Source organism: Anabrus simplex, chromosome 14, assembly GCF_040414725.1.
Source record: "Anabrus simplex isolate iqAnaSimp1 chromosome 14, ASM4041472v1, whole genome shotgun sequence".
Classification (NCBI taxonomy): domain Eukaryota; kingdom Metazoa; phylum Arthropoda; class Insecta; order Orthoptera; family Tettigoniidae; genus Anabrus; species Anabrus simplex.
The window spans coordinates 80,145,611-80,166,285 of record NC_090278.1 but is presented as its reverse complement, the minus strand read 5'-3'; the positions used below and the strand labels follow the sequence as shown (position 1 = coordinate 80,166,285).

The window sequence follows — 20,675 nt, the reverse complement described above, 5'->3', positions numbered from 1 at the left end:
GCCGCCTACGGGAGTCAAATCGAAAGACGTGCACCTGGCCAGCCGAACTTTTCCTCGGGCTCTCCCGGCACTAAAAGCCATACGCCATTTATTTTTTTCCTTATCCTAGAATGGGTTTTCTTGAAATAAATTTATTTTAGTCCCCCTGGCATAGGGGGTGAGAAGCAGTGAAGAAAGAAAATGTAGAAAATGACAGAGATTACGGTTGAATGTGTGTGTATGTTTCAGCATAGCTCTCAACCAAACTGGATGGGGCCTACACATATAACTTACTATGTGGAAAAATTACTGTAGGGGCAAGAAACCCCTAGCACCCCTAAAGAAAGAGGTGAAATGTAAATAACCGAAAAATGACCGATATTAGTGGCGAATTCATAGTCTTTGGGCTAGCTGAGGTGAACTGTGACACTCTGGATGCCGTTTGAGCCAAAGTTCATTCTTACTCGGGATGGGGGTTAGAAGGGGTGAAAGGAATGTCCAAAATGACCGAGATCATGGATGTACGTGTGCATATTCCAGCATAGCTCTCAACCAAACATGATACTCATACGACTTACTGCTTGGGAAAGAACTGTAGGGTAAGACACCCCTATGGGCGGGGATTGAAAGGGGGTGAAATATTAAAATAATAGAAAACGACCCATATTTAAAGTGAAAACTATGCATGTTAATAAATATAGTTTTTCTTTTGTATTTAATTAAACAGTTTAGAAAAATCTAACGTGGTTGAATTAATAAACTTTGGCGAAACCGCGGGCACCTGCTAGTCTTTGTATAAATGTAACTCTGCTTCTGGCACGATATAAATAAATACAAGGGAAGGATGTCCACTCTGGCTTATTGAAACTGCTCACTCCTCCTTTCTTGAATTTGTTAATCACACAACACACAAATCTCATTAAACCATCGCATGAGTTTAACCAGTTACGAACTGCGTGAACGTTGAACATAGCAGAGGTCGCTGAATGTCTTGCAACGTTAGGTACATGACGCGGGCAGTCGACGGGGTAGCACCCGTTATGCGTTATCTTGAAATCAGGAACAACTTCTATAATGTTAAATTCAATCATACATGAACCCTCGCAGTACTAACAGACGTAATTCACTTACACAGTTTCACACAATTAGATACTGGCATTGCCGAAAACCGAGTGGATTGAAAAACGACGTAAATGTAAAATATCAATTAGGTACAGTCGTTATTATATATTATTTCATAGATCCCTTTTGCGGCACTCAAAAGTAACCGATCGTGACAAAATAACGATCATTCAAAAGAAAGAGAATAGATATTATCAGTGACGAATTGCACTCTCATTTCATAAATATCGATCATTTTTTGCAAAAATGAGTTAACCCTCTACTGCATGAATTATTTTTCGTTTTCGTTTGGTGAAGAAAATTTCAAGCTGTAATGTTTAACATACGTTCAGTGTATTAGATGTACCAGCAATTCTTAACTGGGGCTAATAGCTTAACACTCATATGTGATGTGGATTGCCATAGTTGAATATATATATACGATTTTGCACGATTTTACGCTAAGCTTTTAACATTCAAAGACCGAACATTACTACCTACTGGCCATGGGTACGTACTGCAAGGCGCAAGTACAACTTGCAGAATGTCGGTAATGTCTTTGAGGTTGAGCCACAGGTACTCCTGAAGCCTGTGGTAATATGATGGGGAGGGCCCACGTAAAATAAACGGTGGTTGGTTCGCGTGGATGTTGACGGGGTGGAAGGAGTACCTTTGGTTGTAGGGCTGTTTTGAGTTATGTTATGTAAAAAAAAAAAAAAAAAAAAAAAAAAAAACAAGGTGTGCCGTAAAACTACCTCTGTCTACAATATTTATCCATTTATACAGGTGAAAAGTTATTTTTATTGCCTAAAGGCAACAGTATGCAGTAGAGGGTTAAAACGTTATACGAAGTGTGCGATTTGCAAATACAGTGGACGCCGCTTGTTATGATCGCTCTGGGGCGCAGATAATTTGATAACATCAACCGGCTGATAACAGTAGCCGAAAAATAAAAATTGGTAGGTAGCCTACTCTATTTATTCATAACCTACATGCACTACAATGAAACACATACAGCACTGCAATACCGTTAACTGTTTTCAGCCATGTAAAAGAGTCTCTAATCGTTGTTTGCTGCTGGTTGTCCATTAATATCTGGGCAACATCGCCATCATCAGCTTCGCTATCTTTTGCTCCGTATTCTTCACCTCTCACATCTAATTCTGCGGAGGTAACTGCCTCACATGTGTTGCCTTTCTCTGTTTCGCATCAGTAATCATGCCCTCATAAATGTTCATCCATTCCTGAAATTCACTTTCCGTTGGACAATGTTCGACATCCTCGTTTACTCCTGGTAACTCTGTTAAAATTCCCCCTTACCGGAAACAGTTCCTTATTGTATGTGCTCAAACATTATCCCATGACATGGCTAGGTTGGTTGCTTTGGCAAGGGCACTGGCACTAGTTTTGTGTGGGTCGTTTTCTCTAAGATTCTTGTGCGCAATTCACGGCGATAATACGCTTTCATGGTGCGAATGATTCCTTGATCGCATGGTTCAATTAACGAAGTCGTATTCAATCAATCAATACTGATCTGCATTTAGGGCAGTCGCCCAGGTGGCAGATTCCCTATCTGTTGCTTTCCTAGCCTTTTCCGAAATGATTTCAAAGAAATTGGAAATTTATTGAACATCTTCCTTGGTAAGTTATTCCAATCCCTAACTCCCCTTCCTATAAATGAATATTTGCCCCAGTTTGTCCTCTTGAATTCCAACTTTATCTTCATATTGTGATCTTTCCTACTTTTATAAACGCCATTCAAACCTATTCGTCTACTAATGTCATTCCACGCCATCTCTCCGCTGACAGCTCGGAACATACCACTTAGTCGAGCAGCTCTTCTTCTTTCTCTCAGTTCTTCCCAACCCAAACATTGCAATATTTTTGTAACGCTACTCTTTTGTCGGAAATCACCCTGAACAAATCGAGCTGCTTTTCTTTGGATTTTTTCCAGTTCTTGAATCAGGTAATCCTGGTGAGGGTCCCATACACTGGAATCATACTCTAGTTGGGGTCTTACCAGAGACTTATATGCCCTCTCCTTTACATCCTTACTACAACCCCTAAACACCCTCATAACCATGTGCAGAGATCGGTACCCTTTATTTACAATCCCATTTATGTGATTACCCCAGTGAAGATCTTTCCTTATATTAACACCTAGATACTTACAATGATCCCCAAAAGGAACTTTCACCCCATCAACGCAGTAATTAAAACTGAGAGGACTTTTCCTATTCGTGAAACTCACAAACTGACTTTTTGCCCCGTTTATCAACATACCAGTGCCTGCTGTCCATCTCACAACATTTTCGAGGTCACGTTGCAGTTGCTCACAATCTTGTAACTTATTTATCACTCTATAGAGAATAACATCATCCGCAAAAAGCCTTACCTCCGATTGCACTCCTTTACTCATATCATTTATATATATAAGAAAACATAAAAGTCCGATAACACTGCCCTGAGGAACTCCCCTCTCAACTATTACAGGGTCAGACAAAGCTTCACCTACTCTAACTCTCTGAGATCTATTTTCTAGAAATATAGCAACCCATTCAGTCACACTTTTGTCTAGTCCAGTTGCACTCATTTTTGCCAGTAGTCTCCCATGATCCACCCTATCAAATGCTTTAGACATGTCAATCGCGATACAGTCCATTTGACCTCCAGAAACCAAGATATCTGCTATATCTTGCTGAAATCCTACAAGTTGAGCTTCGGCGGTAAGGAAACCATATTGATGTTCTTAAGCTCACAATTCACAATGTGTGCTGCACAGTTGTCAACCAGCAAAACTATTTTACGGCCCAGCCTATTATCCCGCTTCAGTAGCCATTCTTTGAACATCAGGGCAGTCATCCATGCATTAGAATTGTAATGATAGTCCTCTGGAAACTTATGGATGCCTTTAAAGCAACGTGGGTTCTTACTTTTAACAATCACTAACACTCTTTTGTATTCACGTGACATACTCGCACAACATAAAACTCTCACTCGTTCCTTGGAGGTTTTACAGCCTTTAATACTTTCATGTTTGAAAAAGTGTGTACAGGCAAGGCGAGATAATAGTCGCATACTTGAGAACGAAATCCTTGAAAACAAATATGATAACATAAACCGAATTCATGATCACAATAAACGGAAGATTTTCAACGTTTTAGTATCTGTTCGTACCGTACTTCATAAATGTGATTATATAATACGGTTGATAAAATTATCCGTAATCACAATAATCGCCGTCCACTGTACTCCTGCTGTAGGAAAATACGCGCCACCATTGCTGTCCGCTTCACATTTTGGCCGCTGGGACGCCTGTTTTATGTCATTATAACATGCCGTAATTATCAGTTAAGAAAATAATGGTAGTAAAACTAAAAAATTACTTCGGGAACATTCCTCAGTATAATAATGCACTTGCATTTGCTTCCGTTCACGTGGATACCATAAATGTTAAAAAATGTAAGATTACATTAAGTGGTAAGTAAGACTGTCCAATATTGTACTGATTTGTGTATGTCTTCGTTCACCAGGGGGCTACTCCACCACATACTTTTTGAACATGCCAGATTTCTCGCACGGGTCTCCTAGTACCTAATAATTTAGATTAAACATTAGTAGGCACATTTATATTACAACATCATAACCTCCAGTGGGAAATCTTTGAAAGTCAACAATCACTCCTCTAGGTCATTCACTCATGCTCGTTTCGATATTGAATATTTGGAAGAAATGAAGCTGAGAATTGTACATCTTCTTCATACATCAAATAGAGTAGATAAAATAGAATGTGGAACAAGTCACCAGTTTTCTTTATCTAGGAAGTCTGATCAGCAATGACAACAGATGCAGCAAAGAAATACAAAGGCGAATAGCGCTTTCCAAACAGGCGTTTAGTAATAAAATACATATTTTAATCAATGGGAAATTAGATTTTCGAATTTGGAAGAAATTTGTTATTTCTTTTGTATGGAGTGTGCTATTGTATGCATGTGAATGTTGGACAATCAGAGATGAGGACTAGAAACGAATGCTATGGATGAAATGGATTGAAAAGAGCGCAAACAAAAACGTTCTGCAAGACATTAAAGGTAAGAAAGAACTGATGTTAACGGCACATAGAAGAAGAGTTTAATTAACATTCCCCATCTTGCGACACAATACCTTTCTTGCCAATCTGCTGGAAGGGAAAATCAGGGGAAAGAAAGACAGAGGACGAGCTAAGAAAAATTTACCTCAAGACTTGCCACAGTCTTCATTATTGTTCCTATTATGAAATGAAACCAGTAGCTGAGGACAGAGAACATTGGTTGCATATACAAGGCATTGGCTTTAGACCTCTAGTTCTGGAATGATACATGTATTACGTTTTCCTACTACAATAAATATATTTTGTCCTAGACGTTAATAATGCTAAGTAGTCTTGGAGAACATGAATCATCCCCTTCCTTAAATTATTTAGGTGCTTTCTTTTGTTTCTCAAGTCTTACGGAGTTATCCTACCACTACAACATACATTCTGACTAAACTGAATGAGCGGATGAATTCATGAATTCATAAATGGATGATTTCAAGTTTGAATTGTAATCGCGAATGAATGAATGAATAATACTCTTATAACTCGGTCACGGATAGCCACTAACCGTGGAGATAGCATTCACTGATGAATGAGTGATTCATTGGGTGAATGAATGACTTCATGGACTGAATTGAACATTACATTGTGAATGAAGTACTGTCTTCCTAAATGAATAAATGAATGGATGAATGACATAGTCCATGAAAGAATAGACTGGATTCCAAGCCCTCCCTTCTAGTTGCGGATAGCTACCAACTGTGGAGAGAGTGTCGTGAATTATGAATTGATGAATGGAAGTTTCCAAGATTGAATTCAATGGGATAGAACATTCAGTATTCAATATTTCTTTATATATAGTTAGGGACTTAAACAGTAAGAAGAATAACGCATGAAAAGGTCAATAGGAAAATGGGGTGTTATTTCTACCCCATGGATTTCACGACCAAGAAAAGATGGCGACGCTGCGCAGTGCTGCCAACTTGAGAAAACTTCCCCTTTTATGTTGTAAACATTTCTTTCCGTAAGAGCGTGATTGCGCTGCGGCGTAGTATGAAATGTCGGTACTATGACCTTGTGGTTTAGAATGCCATAGAAGGTGACGGTGTATGAATTTATTTTGATTAATAGATATGTATTAAAATGTTGCAAAATAATAGAGAAAATAATAATATTTGTTCTATTGTATGAAGGATGGAAGTGTAGGGGTATGTGGTTGACTTACCTTTTGGTTACTCTTTCAAATAACACACTGAACATGACTCTAGAGTAACTGTAACTATTTTAGTTTTCTATTTATATGAGATGGGGACGTGGCTTCAGGGCTGACTCCATCGCTGTCAAATTCCATTCGTGAATTCAAAATTATTACTTTAATATGTTAATATCAGGTGAAAGAAAGGTTGATTTCAATTGTTGGTACCGTAAATGTGATGTTCTTCGGTTTTTCATATATATTCTTTGAATTGTTCTATACTTGGTGTGTTTGTAAATATTGCGATTGTTTCAAATTTGTGTTTTGGCGGTTTTAGTACACTGACTGACAGAGCAAATGCAACACCAAGAAGGAGTGGTTCGAAAGGGATGAAAGTTGGGGAAAAAACAGAGACGGCACGGACGAATAATTGATGTTTATTTCAAACCGATATGCAGGTTACACAATGCGCACGGCATCGACTCAGTAGGATGTAGGACCACCGCGAGCGGCGATGCACGCAGAAACACGTCGAGGTACAGAGTCAATAAGAGTGCGGATGGTGTCCTGAGGGATGGTTCTCCATTCTCTGTCAACCATTTGCCACAGTTGGTCGTACGTACGAGGCTGGGGTAGAGTTTGCAAACGGCGTCCAATGAGATCCCACACGTGTTCGATTGGTGAGAGATCCGGAGAGTACGCTGGCCACGGAAGCATCTGTACACCTCGTAGAGCCTGTTGGGAGATGCGAGCAGTGTGTGGGCGGGCATTATCCTGCTGAAACAGAGCATTGGGCAGCCCCTGAAGGTACGGGAGTGCCACCGGCCGCAGCACATGCTGCACGTAGCGGTGGGCATTTAACGTGCCTTGAATACGCACACTAGAGGTGACGTGGAATCATACGCAATAGCGCCCCAAACCATGATGCCGCGTTGTCTAGCGGTAGGGCGCTCCACAGTTACTGCCGGATTTGACCTTTCTCCACGCCGACGCCACACTCGTCTGCGGTGACTATCACTGACAGAACAGAAGCGTGACTCATCGAAGAACACGACGTTCCGCCATTCCCTCATCCAAGTCGCTCTAGCCCGGCACCATGCCAGGAGTGCACGTCTATGCTGTGGAGTCAATGGTAGTCTTCTGAGCGGACGCCGAGAGTGCAGGCTTCCTTCAACCAATCGACGGGAAATTGTTCTGGTCGATATTGGAACAGCCAGGATGTCTTGCACATGCTGAAGAATGGCGGTTAACGTGGCGTGCGGGGCTGCCACCGCTTGGCGGCGGATGCGCCGATCCTCGCGTGCTGACGTCACTCGGGCTGCGCCTGGACCTCTCGCACGTGCCACATGTCCCTGCGCCAACCATCTTCGCCACAGGCGCTGCACCGTGGACACATCCCTATGGGTATCGGCTGCGATTTGACGAAGCGACCAACCTGCCCTTCTCAGCCCGATCACCATACCCCTCGTAAAGTCGTCTGTCTGCTGGAAATGCCTCCGTTGACGGCGGCCTGGCATTCTTAGCTATACACGTGTCCTGTGGCACACGACAACACGTTCTACAATGACTGTCGGCTGAGAAATCACGGTACGAAGTGGGCCATTCGCCAACACCGTGTCCCATTTATCGTTCGCTACGTGCGCAGCACAGCGGCGCATTTCACGTCATGAGCATACCTCAGTGACGTCAGTCTACCCTGCAATTGGCATAAAGTTCTGACCACTCTTCTTGGTGTTGCATTTGCTCTGTCAGTCAGTGTAGTTTAAAGATGCCTCTCTCTATGGAAATGCCTAGATTCAGTGGTAAAGTTTTTAAAAGGCTTGTGAATTGACAGAAAAAGAGAAAGGAAATCAGGTTACATGCTGGTTCTCAGTTGATGCTATTCTGACTTGAGATAATCTCAGACTCAGAAATGAATACAGTGCGATGAATATTTTAGCCAGAAAAACAAGGCACGTTAGAACAAATGCCAAGAGATGACTTTGGAGATGACAAAAGAAGTGGAGATTATGCAACACGTATATATTAACTTCGAGCTCAGTTTTCCTTAAATTTAAAATTTTCATATTTTTAGGAACAGTTTCTCAGACTCTACTGACTCTATTCTTTTGAAATGTTCAAAACGTGTTCACTACAGTACTTTAGATGTACTGAAATTGTTTTACTTCATAATGAGAGTTTTAGGGGAGGAATGAAAAATCATAATACAAAAGTTAATATCTAACTGAAGAATATCACTCATAAAACTATGTTTTTTACACAGACAACATGATATGTTTGCTTGAAATGTTGATGTCAAAAATGTATATTTCGTCCCCACTATGGCAAACTAGATTTGAATGCAGTAGTTTATGAGAAAATGTTCCCTGTATTAGGCATAATTTAACATTGTGAAGATAGGCGTTTCAATTTCCCCTTAAAATTAGACCAAAAATATAAAGGAACAGGTCTAGAAGAAGCAAATACGTAGAATAAGGAACGTATATATGTAACTATATAACTAAATTTAATGATAGCGAGTTACCAAACGCAAACAGGTATACGAAAGGAGATTCATGGGCGTTATTAATGCCGCCGGTTGCACTAACACGTGGAAGTTGATAGAACCGCGCACACAGAGTTGAAGGTGAAAATGAATGAACTCAAAAATTGTTTTGGCGCAGAATGCACACCAATCAATACAGAATATAAGTTCATCGATTATTCGATTCATCGATAAGTAAGTTCTCGTATCTGCATTTCCGAAGGTATTCATAGCTGAAAGATGTAATTACCGATGAGTGAAAGAAGACGAAAACGCTGAACGTAAATGCCAGTCCATACAGGGAGCACAGACAGAGTGAACGTACGAACGCTGGAGGTTTGGTGATATTGGCTCCGAAACCATTATCATTTTTATACCAGCAGATGTAGGAAACGCCCAGAGTAATTAATTACTTACACACTAAAACTCGTTGTCTTTATCGTCTTGTTTGCATTTTGCTGGGAGGCTCTTGTCAAATAATGAAGCAGGACCTCGGCTGGTTTTTATTTGCAGACATGGAACTCGTCAAGTTTATAACAAAGTCCCCTTGCAGCAGCTGAAGCAATGACATAATAGGCGCATCGTTTGCATGACCTCGGTAAGTCCACGTACATGAAGTCTGAGAGATTCCTGAGGGCGGTTTTAAATCGATGTCGCTCGCATGGTCTTGCTATGTCTGAGAGGCTCTATCAGGGTTTGTTCAGCACAAGGAATTTGAGTCGCTTAGCCGACCTGAATTACGAAGAGTATGTTCAATAACAGGGTGTCTTGCACGTAGTTATCTGGTACTCTTACACATATCTAGAGTTCTCTTAACAGCATATGCTAGTTACGTGTTCTCCAGTACTTCGAAAATGCATGAAAGTTAACACTTACCTATTCAACGCTCGATGACTACTTCTTACCTGAGTGGTCTGTATGTCACTATGCAGTCATGGCGGAGAACGCAGTAAAATGAAGTGTTCGGTGGCACACTCCGACTTGTTTCAAATTTTATACGTATATCCTCGAGTACTTTTTTTTCTAGGGGCTTTACGTCGCACCGACACAGATAGGTCTTATGGCGACGATGGGATAGGAAAGGCCTAGGAGTTGGAAGGAAGCGGCCGTGGCCTTAATTAAGGTACAGCCCCAGCATTTGCCTGGTGTGAAAATGGGAAACCACGGAAAACCATCTTCAGGGCTGCCGATAGTGGGATTCGAACCTACTATCTCCCGGATGCGAGCTCACAGCCGCGCGCCTCTACGCGCACGGCCAACTCGCCCGGTTATATCCTCGAGTAATGATCGTATCGATTCATCGTAAACTTCACGGTTAATGCATACAGGGAGCACATGAAAAGTTTCCAATATATACAGAGGACACAGCACGCAACAAACGAGAGAAAACCGTCCTCTAAACATATATCGCACAACCTATGGTCCACTGGCATTGACGTTTAGTTTATCACAGTAGACCGAACAACAGCGTTCACCGGCGTAGAATGAAGCAGAAGAAGATTAATCATCGATACGGTCCTGGATTACTACGCCAGCTTTTAAACAACCGTATAAAATGCACCTTCCAGACGGTTATCATTACTGTGGACCAGGTACACTTTTTGCGAAAACGTTTACAACGTGGTGATCCAGGCATATCATTACTGTGGACCAGGTACACTTTTTGATCCAGGCATAAACCCTCTAGACGCCGCCTGAAAAGAACACGGATGGAGGACGACAACAACAAGTAGGTGAACTGCTAGCCTCTGAAGCCATGGCTCTCGTCAAAGCACGAGACGCCTCTGTGAAAGAGGCAGATAGGCACGAAGGTGAAAGCTAAGTTCGGTTCAGGTTTAAAGAAGGGAACGGAGCGTAAGAAAGTACTTCATCATGTCGTGCAAGCGGAAAGGGGGAAGCGATGCGTCAACTCACGCCAAACAGTTCTAACCAGCAAAGCTATAGGCATCCCCTTGCGGATGGCGAAGCTAGCCATCTAGAATAAAACGATAAGACCCAGCTTGTGTTATATCTGTACTTACCAAAGATTGTTCTTAGCATATTCCTGCCCTATACTCTGGGTTATATTATCTCTCTTGGTTGCTTTTAGGTTCCTCTTCGTTCTTCTGGCTCTTTTTGTTATCTCTTCTTTCTTTCCTAAGAATTAAACGTTTTTTTTGCAGTACTTGCGTCAAGTTTAACATTTTGTGAGCACATAGTGACGTTAACCCCTACGGCATTTCAATAATTTGCATTTTCACCTAAACTGCCCTCATTTACTCTGAGAAAATTTTAGTAATAACGATTTGCCTCATACTTCCTCTTACCAGATGCTTTTCACTTAGCAACTGTACGCTAAGGAAACACAGTGTCACAACACTCGGATATACAATAACATTTTGTAAATACAAACAGATCATAATTATCAACATAAGCATTGCACTTTGCTGAGTAGAATGAAAATGAGTTCAGAAATATCTCTAATAGTTTAGAAATTATAGGTTCAATCGTAAAACACTGTAAAAGTGTGCGTGTCCTTCAAAAGTGCACCATCGGGTCTACTTTTTTCTCAAATACCCATTTTACATAATAATGTCATTTTTTAAAGTATTTGTGTTATCTACGCTGTAGATATTTAAAAGATCTCAATTCGATTTTTCATCTGTAGCTGGGTTTTTCTTGCCTTAATGAAAAGTGAGAAAGAAGATCATGAAATCAATAGACGTGGGTGTTGAGCCTAATATATACACTCAAGCAGATAATATATGACGTTAAGTTGGAGTATTCTTGATGGGTCTATGAGTTTTGCCCTGTTGGTAATGCGTGTAACATTAAATTATTAACTTAAATTAATAAATTAAATTATTAAATTTCCCTTCAGGAAAATGAAATGTTCATAAATAGCCTATGTCATTCGACAGAATATGTGTCGCGATGTTACCTAGAAACCTTGTAGGCTGCCATGTGTGGATGGCCATGACATAGAGATCCATGGCCTGTGCAGCTCTCAAGATACTGTTGCTAGGTAACATAGCGTCACACATTTTGTTACAGGACACTATTTATTACACCCATTTCTAGGATATATTTATTTCAAAATTATCTTGCTATCGCTAGGGTAACCGACGAGGTGTGACAGAGTGAATGGCGGAAGATACTGATGCTGTCGGTACTTACCATTTACAAAATGAGGTAACGCAGCCTGCGCACTCTCCACGTAACATTTCTCGTCATTTAATTTGCATTTCTTGATATAAGAAGCTGAAATGTAAACAAATAAAGACACAATTAGATTTATATCTCAGCGGTACCAAAACATCAGATCAGTGCAAGTAGTAATCATATATACATTCTTTTCTCTTACTACACTGTGCACGAAAAATAAAAATCGAGAAGTCCTTTTCATACCTCCGTAAAAATAAATTAATAAATAGCCTTTTATGGACACATGTAGAGCCTCCGTGGCTCAGCCGGCAGCGCACCAGCCTCTCACCGCTGGGTTCCGTGGTTCAAATCCCGGTCACTCCAAGTGAGATTTGTGCTGGACAAAGCGGAGGCGGGACAAGTTTTTCTCTGAGTACACCGGTTTTCCCTGTCATATTTCATTACAGCAACACTCTCCATTATCATTTCATCTGTCATTCATTAATCATTGCCCCAGATGAGTGCGACAAGCTTCGTCAGCCGGCAAAATTCCTATCATCACCTCTAGTTGGGGACATCATTCATTCTATCCCTGACCCGGTCGAATGACTAGAAACAGGTTGTGGATTTTCATTTCATTTTATGGACACGCCTACAGGATGCATCATGCTAGACTGACTAACCAGCTTCTCGATTACTGGAGGTTGATGGAATTAAACAAAGATCTGCAGGTACTGGGAGGATCGGGAAAAGACTCAAATACATATATAAAACAGCGTAAAATACAGTCCATTTTCCACTTGATTTACCAAGAAAAATGCTCCCTAGTGGAAATGTCTGCCGGTATTGAAGTTTCTGCAACCGTACCGTGTGAGAAAGCTCCTCGATTATTCGCACGAGAATGAAACGATGTTGCAGCAATGAGTCGTGAAATTAAAAGAGGTAGGCGATCTACTCTTACACCATACGATTAAGAATAAATAAATAAATAGCATTAAAATGAAATGAAGGCACTGATCCTCCCTGTAATATTTAAAAAAAAAGGAGACTCACAGATAAGCACGAAGTGCAGGAGGGAAACATTGAGGAAGATGTTAAGATCAGTCAAGGAAGGGAACGAATACGAAAGGCAGCACAACGAAGATCTCTACAAATACTGTGGCCAGGAAGAGGCGCGTAGCATTTTATGGACTTGTCTACAGGATGCATCATGTCAGACTAACCAACCAGATTCTCTATTACTGGCGGAGGAGGAAGATGAAAACACCATGGTTGATGGAAGTAAACTGGGAGAAACAGAAAGAGACTCAAAAAAGCGAATATCTCTCAGGTGGATGCTTAAACAAATGAGGTTCCAGGAAAAGCCACCAAGAATGAAGACAGGTACCCTCTGGACAAAGGAGAGGATGCGCAGTTACTGGACAATTATCAAAACCCTCCCCAAAAGCATTAGTTAAATATCGTGGTCCTTCGTCGGCCTGTACGAAACAAGAAGAAGAAAAACCAATGACAATTTAAATGGAGCACACAATCATGGTATGATGCTGAACGGGGTGAAAAGCCAAGCTGTAAGTTTCACAAAGAGGAAAAGTCCTCTCAGTTTTAATTACTGAGTCAGTGGGGTGATACTACTTCATGAGGTTCACTATAAGTATCTAGGTGTTAATATAGGGAAAGTTCATAATTGTAAATAAAGGTTGTTGATCCGTTATAATTTTTATAAAGGGTTGTAGTGGGGATGTAAATGAGAGGGCGTTTTTAAGTCACCAGTAAGGCCCCATTTAGAGAATGGTTTCAGAGAATGGATCCCTGACCATGGGTATTTGATTTGAGAACTGAAGAAGATCCAAAGGAATGCAGCCCAATTGTTTTACGACAAAAGAGCAGTGTTACGAAAAATACTGCAAACTTAGCGCTGGGACGAGCGAGACAAACGAGCTGTCATTGGAGAGATGGCTTGTAATGACTCTAGCAGATGAATGAGGTTGAAATGAAATGTCGTATGGCTTTTAGTGCCGGGATATCCCAGGACGGGTTCGGCTCGCTAGGTGCAGGTCTTTCTATTTGACTCCCGTAGGCAACTTGCGTGTCGTGATGAGGATGAAATGATGATGAAGACAACACATACACCCAGCCCCCGTGCCATTGGAATTAACCAATTAAGGTTAAAATCCCCGACACGGCCGGGAAACGAACCCGGGACCCTCTGAACCGAAGGCCAGTATGCTGACTGTTCAGCCAACGAGTCGGACAATGAGGTTGAGTGGAGGTTTTAAGAGTTGGTACAAACTGGTGACGGTGGTGATGATTGATCGTCGGCTCACTCGCAGTGAGGAGGTACAGCTAAATTGGGAACGGATTCGACTGATGAATCTTTGTATATTGACCCGGAATATTGTGAGCTGAATGGAGGAGGATACTCTTTTACATATATTACAGCTTGATTACCCCACCATACTTACATCCATCGGTATAAGGAAATAAAGGTAGCATATGTCTGGACTTTCTACTTAACTACAACTAAATCTATAACTAAATCTGTCTGGCCCTTGGTGAGGAACTCCGACCACTCTTCCCTGGTATGCCACGATCAGACATGTTTCATGAGCCCGGAAACCGAGCCCTCATAGACACCTTAAGATGATAATGCTAGCTTCCCCACCTTTCCTCTATGTAGCAGCTCATACGTGGGTGGACTGCCAACTCCACATGTAGCATGCTACCTCTGCATTCTCCTCCCGAGACAGATACCATAACTCGGCTCTTCTTTCTTTGCTTCATTGCCATCTTACTCCCCACTAACCTAATACTGCTTTCTACCTTACTCTAATCTACAACTACAGTCAGTCTGATTCAGCACTTTAGCATGAGATAGGTCAGGCCTATCTCTCCCTTTCTCACCATTACGTCCCACAAGTCCACCATCTTGTTTCTCCCTTTCTTTCCTATTTAACTCGGTCAACAGTTCCTTTCTCACTTACTCTACAGGTACATTTCCAGCCGCCCTTTATGCTTAGCCCCTATTATCCACCCTCATACTTCAACATTCATAGAATGTCCATTTACACATACACACACACATACACGTATACACATTATCCACACCAATGTGCCCATCACATCTCAACAATATATAATGCATGGACTTTTACTACACACTTAAACAGTCCATCCCTAATCCCTCGTTCTCTGCTCGTCATTACAGAGCTCTTTCAGCACATTCTCTCTATGGAAGGGGATACGTTAACTAAGAGTCTGTCTTGTATACGGTAAATATCCAAGATTCTTGGCCATGGAAGATAAAAGAAGTAGAGTAAAACAAAGGTGTTGTTAAATAATATCTGACCTTTCGAAATCAGCTTGTTAATTCAGAGGGTTAATGTTTTATTTCCTATGTTATTATGTTCGTGTGTCTCAAATAGTACGGTGAATGGACCGATATCGCAATGACAGCGTATGGTAACACTGCGTATGTGAATAGAGAGACATCTTGAGAAGAGCCACGTAGCGTCGAAGACGCAGGGATGAAGCAGGTTACTCCGCTCCTGACATCAATTTAGTCTTGGAAAGGCTAAATTCATATCAAAGTAATTGCATCTATTTTCAAGTTACAAGATGTTAGACTTCAGATTTTCAGCTTTAATCCTGTTGACATTAGTGCAATATACACTTTACTGTGTCCGGTTTCACGTTACCGTCCGATCTGGACCAGTTACAAATCCTACTGCTTCTATTGTATACATATAATTCTGTTTCCATTATTTGGGTCGTATGAGTTCCAAGAATTACAATAGCGCAATCTATGCTTTACAGTGGCGAGATACGTAATTACTGTACCGGTACCTCTCAAATATTTAAGCATGTTATTAGTTGTCTTTGTTATTGATATTAAACCATGGCTGGCTGTGGTACGAATGGACTCTGCCATTGGCTAAATATTTGCCCAATGAGACGTCACCCCCATAATTCAAGACAGCGAGATGTTATTATTCTTATTAATTTTATGTGCTTATTCTTTCCATTCTGCCTCCCGACTACAACGATGATTAGTGTGTCGGTGACATTGACTCTTAGGCCTAAGTTGGTCATAACTTCTCGCTGTCTTGAATTATGGGAGCGGCGTTTCTTTGGCCTAATCATCAACCAAAGGCAGAGTCCAAACTGCTTATTATATTTTCACCTATCGGAATCACTTCCTGCCATTGTACACCTTTCACCACATGATCAATGTAAAACTATCAACTACAAAGGTGAAAGATTACAGCCTTGTCTAACATCTATAAGAACTCATTCTATCATCAATTCTAACTGCAGTCTAATTGACAACATTAATGCCTTTGAGTGATTCTTTTTTTTTTCAATTGGCTTTACGTCACATCGACACACATAAGTTTTATCCCGACGATAGGATAGGAGGGAGGCAGGAATGGAAATAAAGCGAGCGTGGCCTTAATGAAGGTACAGCCCCACTATGAGCCTTGCGTGAAATTGGGAAACTATGGAAAATCATTTCAGGGCTGCCGACAGTGGGGTTCGAGCCTACTATCTCACAGCCGCACAACCCTAACCTCACGGCCAATTCGCTCGGTCGACTGATTTTTATAATCTACCCTTAATCGCATAGTCCCCCAGTACGGCAAATAAATTTTCCCTAAGATACTCTGTGATATTCCTTCTCTAGATCTAAGAAACATAACTGTCTGTTCTCCTAGTAGTATTTTGCAATTACCTGCCGCATATCAAACATATGATCCTGATAGCCCCTCTGTGGACTGAAACCAGAGTGGTTTTCATACAACTTACTCCCAACCAACGCTCGCACTCTTCCTACCAAATTGCCAGTGAACACCTTGCCTATTATTATATACATATGCGAATATACCCTTTAAGACTACGCAAAGTACTTAGAGCCGTGCATTTGCCTTCCTCTGTGCCCATATTTCTTTCATTCTTTTACTGTGGGCTTCCTTTCTGTCTTCAGACCAGGTTGTTCCATTCCTTCCTCTTAGTCAACTTGCCATTTGTAAATTTTGAACTGAAGATTACCCTGTTTTGGACATCCACTGGTAATGAAAAGCGAAATGAAATGGCGTATGGCTTTTAGTGCCGGCAGTGTCCCGGAGACAAGTTCGGCTCGCCAGATGCAGGTATTTTGATTTGACACCCGTAGGCGACCTGCGCGTCGTGATGAGGATGAAATGGTGAAGACGACACACACACCCAGCCCCGTGCCAGCGCAATTAACCAATTATGGTTAAAATTCCCGACCCTGCTGGGAATCGAACCCGGGACCCCTGTGGCCAAAGGCCAGCACGCTAACCATTTAACCATGGAGCAGGATCTGCTGGAAAAATTCCTGCCTGTTTCAAATCGGTTTTAATTTCGCCAATCCATTTCGTTGTGTCCTCTTTTTTTTTAAGCTTTATTTCTGTTTCCATAGAATTGGTAATTCTGTCCAGATGCGTTCTTTTAATATGACCATAGAATCTTAGCCTGTATTTTCGAATGTCGCTGTAAATATTTGTGTATTGTTTGATTTCCTGTCTGCCTCTAAGCTGGTATTGTCCGTTGGTGAGTTTTGGGCCTAGAATTTTTCTTATGATTTTGCGTTCCTTTTTCTCAATGTTTTCAATGTCTGCTTTGGTATTCAAAATTAGCGTCTCGGATCAATAAAGACATTCTGGTTTAATGACTGTATTATAATGTCTTAGTTTTGTATGCTTGGAGATGCATTTTTGTTATTTCTTATTTTGAGTTGGTCGATGTGAAGTTACCATCTTTTGGGACCTAATTTCATTGGCTTTTGTTTCGAGTCCATTTTATTACTATTATTATTATTATTATTATTATTATTATTATTATTATTATTATTATTAATTTTATGTCTCACCGACACAGATAGGTCTTATGGCGACGATGGAATAGGAAAGATCTGTGAGTAGGAAGGACGCGGCCGTGGCCTTAATTAAGGTACAGCCCTACCATTTGCCTGGTGTGAAAATGGAAAACCATATTTAGGGCTACCGATAGTGGGATTCGAACCCACAATCTCCCGGATGCAAGCTCACAGCTGTGCGCACCTAACCGCGCGGCCAACTCTCCCGGTAAGATGAAATGAATGATGCGATAGTAGGTCTAGTTTCGAACCCCACTGTCGGAAGTCCTGGAGATGGTTTTCCGTGGTTTCCCATTTTCACACTAGGCAAATGCTGGGACTGTACCTTAATTAAGGCCACAGCCGGTTCCTTCCCATTCCAAGCCTTTTCCTGCCCCAACCTCCCCATAAGACCTATCTGTGTCGGTGCAACGTAAAGCAAATAGCAAAATAAAATGCATTTCATCTCATGTCCGAGTCCATGGCTAAATGGTATGCGTGTCGGCCTTAGGCCCAAGAGGTGCCGGGTTGGAGATTTTAACCTTCATTTGTTAATTGCAACGGTTCGGGACTGCGTGCATGTGTCGTCTTCATCATTAGAATTCATCACAGGTAGGGTCCCATCGTCATAGGCACGCAGGTCACCCATACGGAGTCAAATTGAAAGACCTGAACCAGGTGCCCTTAGCTGAGTCCTGGCATTGCTTCCACTTACTTGTGCCAGGCTCCTCACTTTCATGTATCCTATCCAACTTCCCAACGGTATTAGAGCACTCGAGGCCCTTCGTGGCCCTTGTCTGTCTTTGACCAATACCTTCATTTTTCGAAGTGTCGGATCCCTTCCATTTTTGCTCTCTAATTAGTGTTATATAGAGCATGGTTGCCTAGTGGTACTTCATCTCAAAACAATAATCACCACCACCACCACGAGCAGGCTACACGCCAGCGTTATTATTTCATTTCATTAACTCCTCTGATGAGGTTGACGTCGGGAAGGGCATCCGGTCGTAAAAACTTGCTACGAAGATTTATCTCACTTGATACCCCACCCCGTAGAGAAACGGAACAAGGATTGGACATACATACAACGTCGTTCACCTGTGTCCCTTCTTGAATAAGTTGTTCTATTCTCAGGGTTGAGTTAGCAACAACGGCCCTTCTCATTTTTCTATTTATTATCAGTTAAAGCTGCATTTTTGGACAGTAATATGTTGGAATGCAAACTAATTTGGTTAGTATGAAGTCTCGTATAGCCCACTCTTCCGTAATGTACCGAGAGTAATATAAATCCAAACCAAACCAAACCCCATGGCACTACAGCCCTTGAAGGGCCTTGGCCTACCAAGCTACCGCTGCTCAGCCCAAAGGCCTGCAGATTACGAGGTGTCGTGTGGTCAGCAAGTAACATAAATAAATACTGGAGGTTTCTAGTAGGCCGGACCCCCTAACGTTTACGCAAATCTCATAGCACAATCGTTCTGCGGGCTAGTATGCGTGTTACTCCATGCAGTGGTTGTGCATTCTAACCTATTATTGCCTAAATATCGAGGCTCTAGATCACAATATCCACTGTTCGATAGCTGCCATCCTCAGACAGACAATTAAATTCTAACACTTCCCAGCCAGCTTTAGGGAGGGATGCAGAGGTGGAAGAACGTACTCAGGATGAAGAGTGTTAAAAAGTATCTTCAACCCAGCACATGACGAAGTGCCTAATTTACTTCTTCCATCCTGGGCTTTTTCTTCGGCCGGATGCCCTTTCTGAATCCAGTTCTAAGGAAAGTGATTTATGAACTAATTCATGCTTCAGTAGTGATTTGTGAGTACCTAGGTGTTAATATAAGGAAAGGTCTTCATTGGGGTATGCACGTAAGTGGGATTCTAAATAAAGGGTACAGATCTCTGCACATGGATGAGGATATTTATGGTTTTATGGATTGTAGTAAGGATGTAAAGGAGAGGGCGTATAAGTCCCTGGTAAGACCCCAACTAGAGTATGATTCCAGTGTATGGGACCCTCACCAGGATTACACGATTCAAGAAACGGAAGAAATCCAAAGAAAAGCAGTTCGATTTGTACTGGCTGGGAAAACTTGGGAGAAAGGAGACGAGCTGTTCGCCCAAGTGGAGAGATGGCGTGGAATGACATTAGTAGACGAATAAGTTTGAGTTGTGTGTATAAAAGTAGGAAAGAACACACTGTGAAGATAAAGCTGGAATTCAAGAGGACAAATTGGGGCAAATAATCGTTTATAGGAAGAGGAGTTAGAGATTGGAATAACTTCCCGAGGGAGATATTCAATAAATTTCCAAATTTTTTCAAATCATTTAAGAAAAGGCTTCGAACACAACAGATAGGGATTCTCCCACGTGGGGGACTGCCCTAAATGCAGATCAGTAGTGACTGATTGATTGATTGATTGATTGATTGATTGATTGACATATTCATTGATTGATTCATTCATTCATTGATTTACTGATTGATTGATTGATTGATTGATATTCTGATTCACTGATTCATTCATTCATTCATTCATTCATTGGCTGATTGATTGATTCATTCATTGATTGATTAATTGATTCATTAATTGATTGATTGATTGAGTGATTGATTGATTGATTGATTGATTGATTGATTGATTGATTGATTGATTGATTGATTGATTGATTGATTGATTGATTGATTGATTGATTGATATGCGGTATAGTGTTCACGGGACAATCGTATAGCTTGTGTAGAGTCTTCAGCTACTTTCCAACAATATTCTGGCATGCTCTATTCTCATCGATCGGAGATGAGTGG

General features: G+C 41.3%; 1 protein-coding gene across 1 annotated transcript in view; it reads right to left on the bottom strand.

The window, feature by feature from the left end:
- Window positions 1-20,675, bottom strand: part of LOC136885510 (circadian clock-controlled protein daywake) — a 72,166-nt gene that overhangs the window by 40,952 nt on the left and 10,539 nt on the right. The window contains exon 2 of the mRNA XM_067158105.2: window positions 12,031-12,114. Coding sequence (XP_067014206.2) covers window positions 12,031-12,114 — 84 coding nt within the window. The remainder of the gene's footprint in view (window positions 1-12,030; window positions 12,115-20,675) is intronic.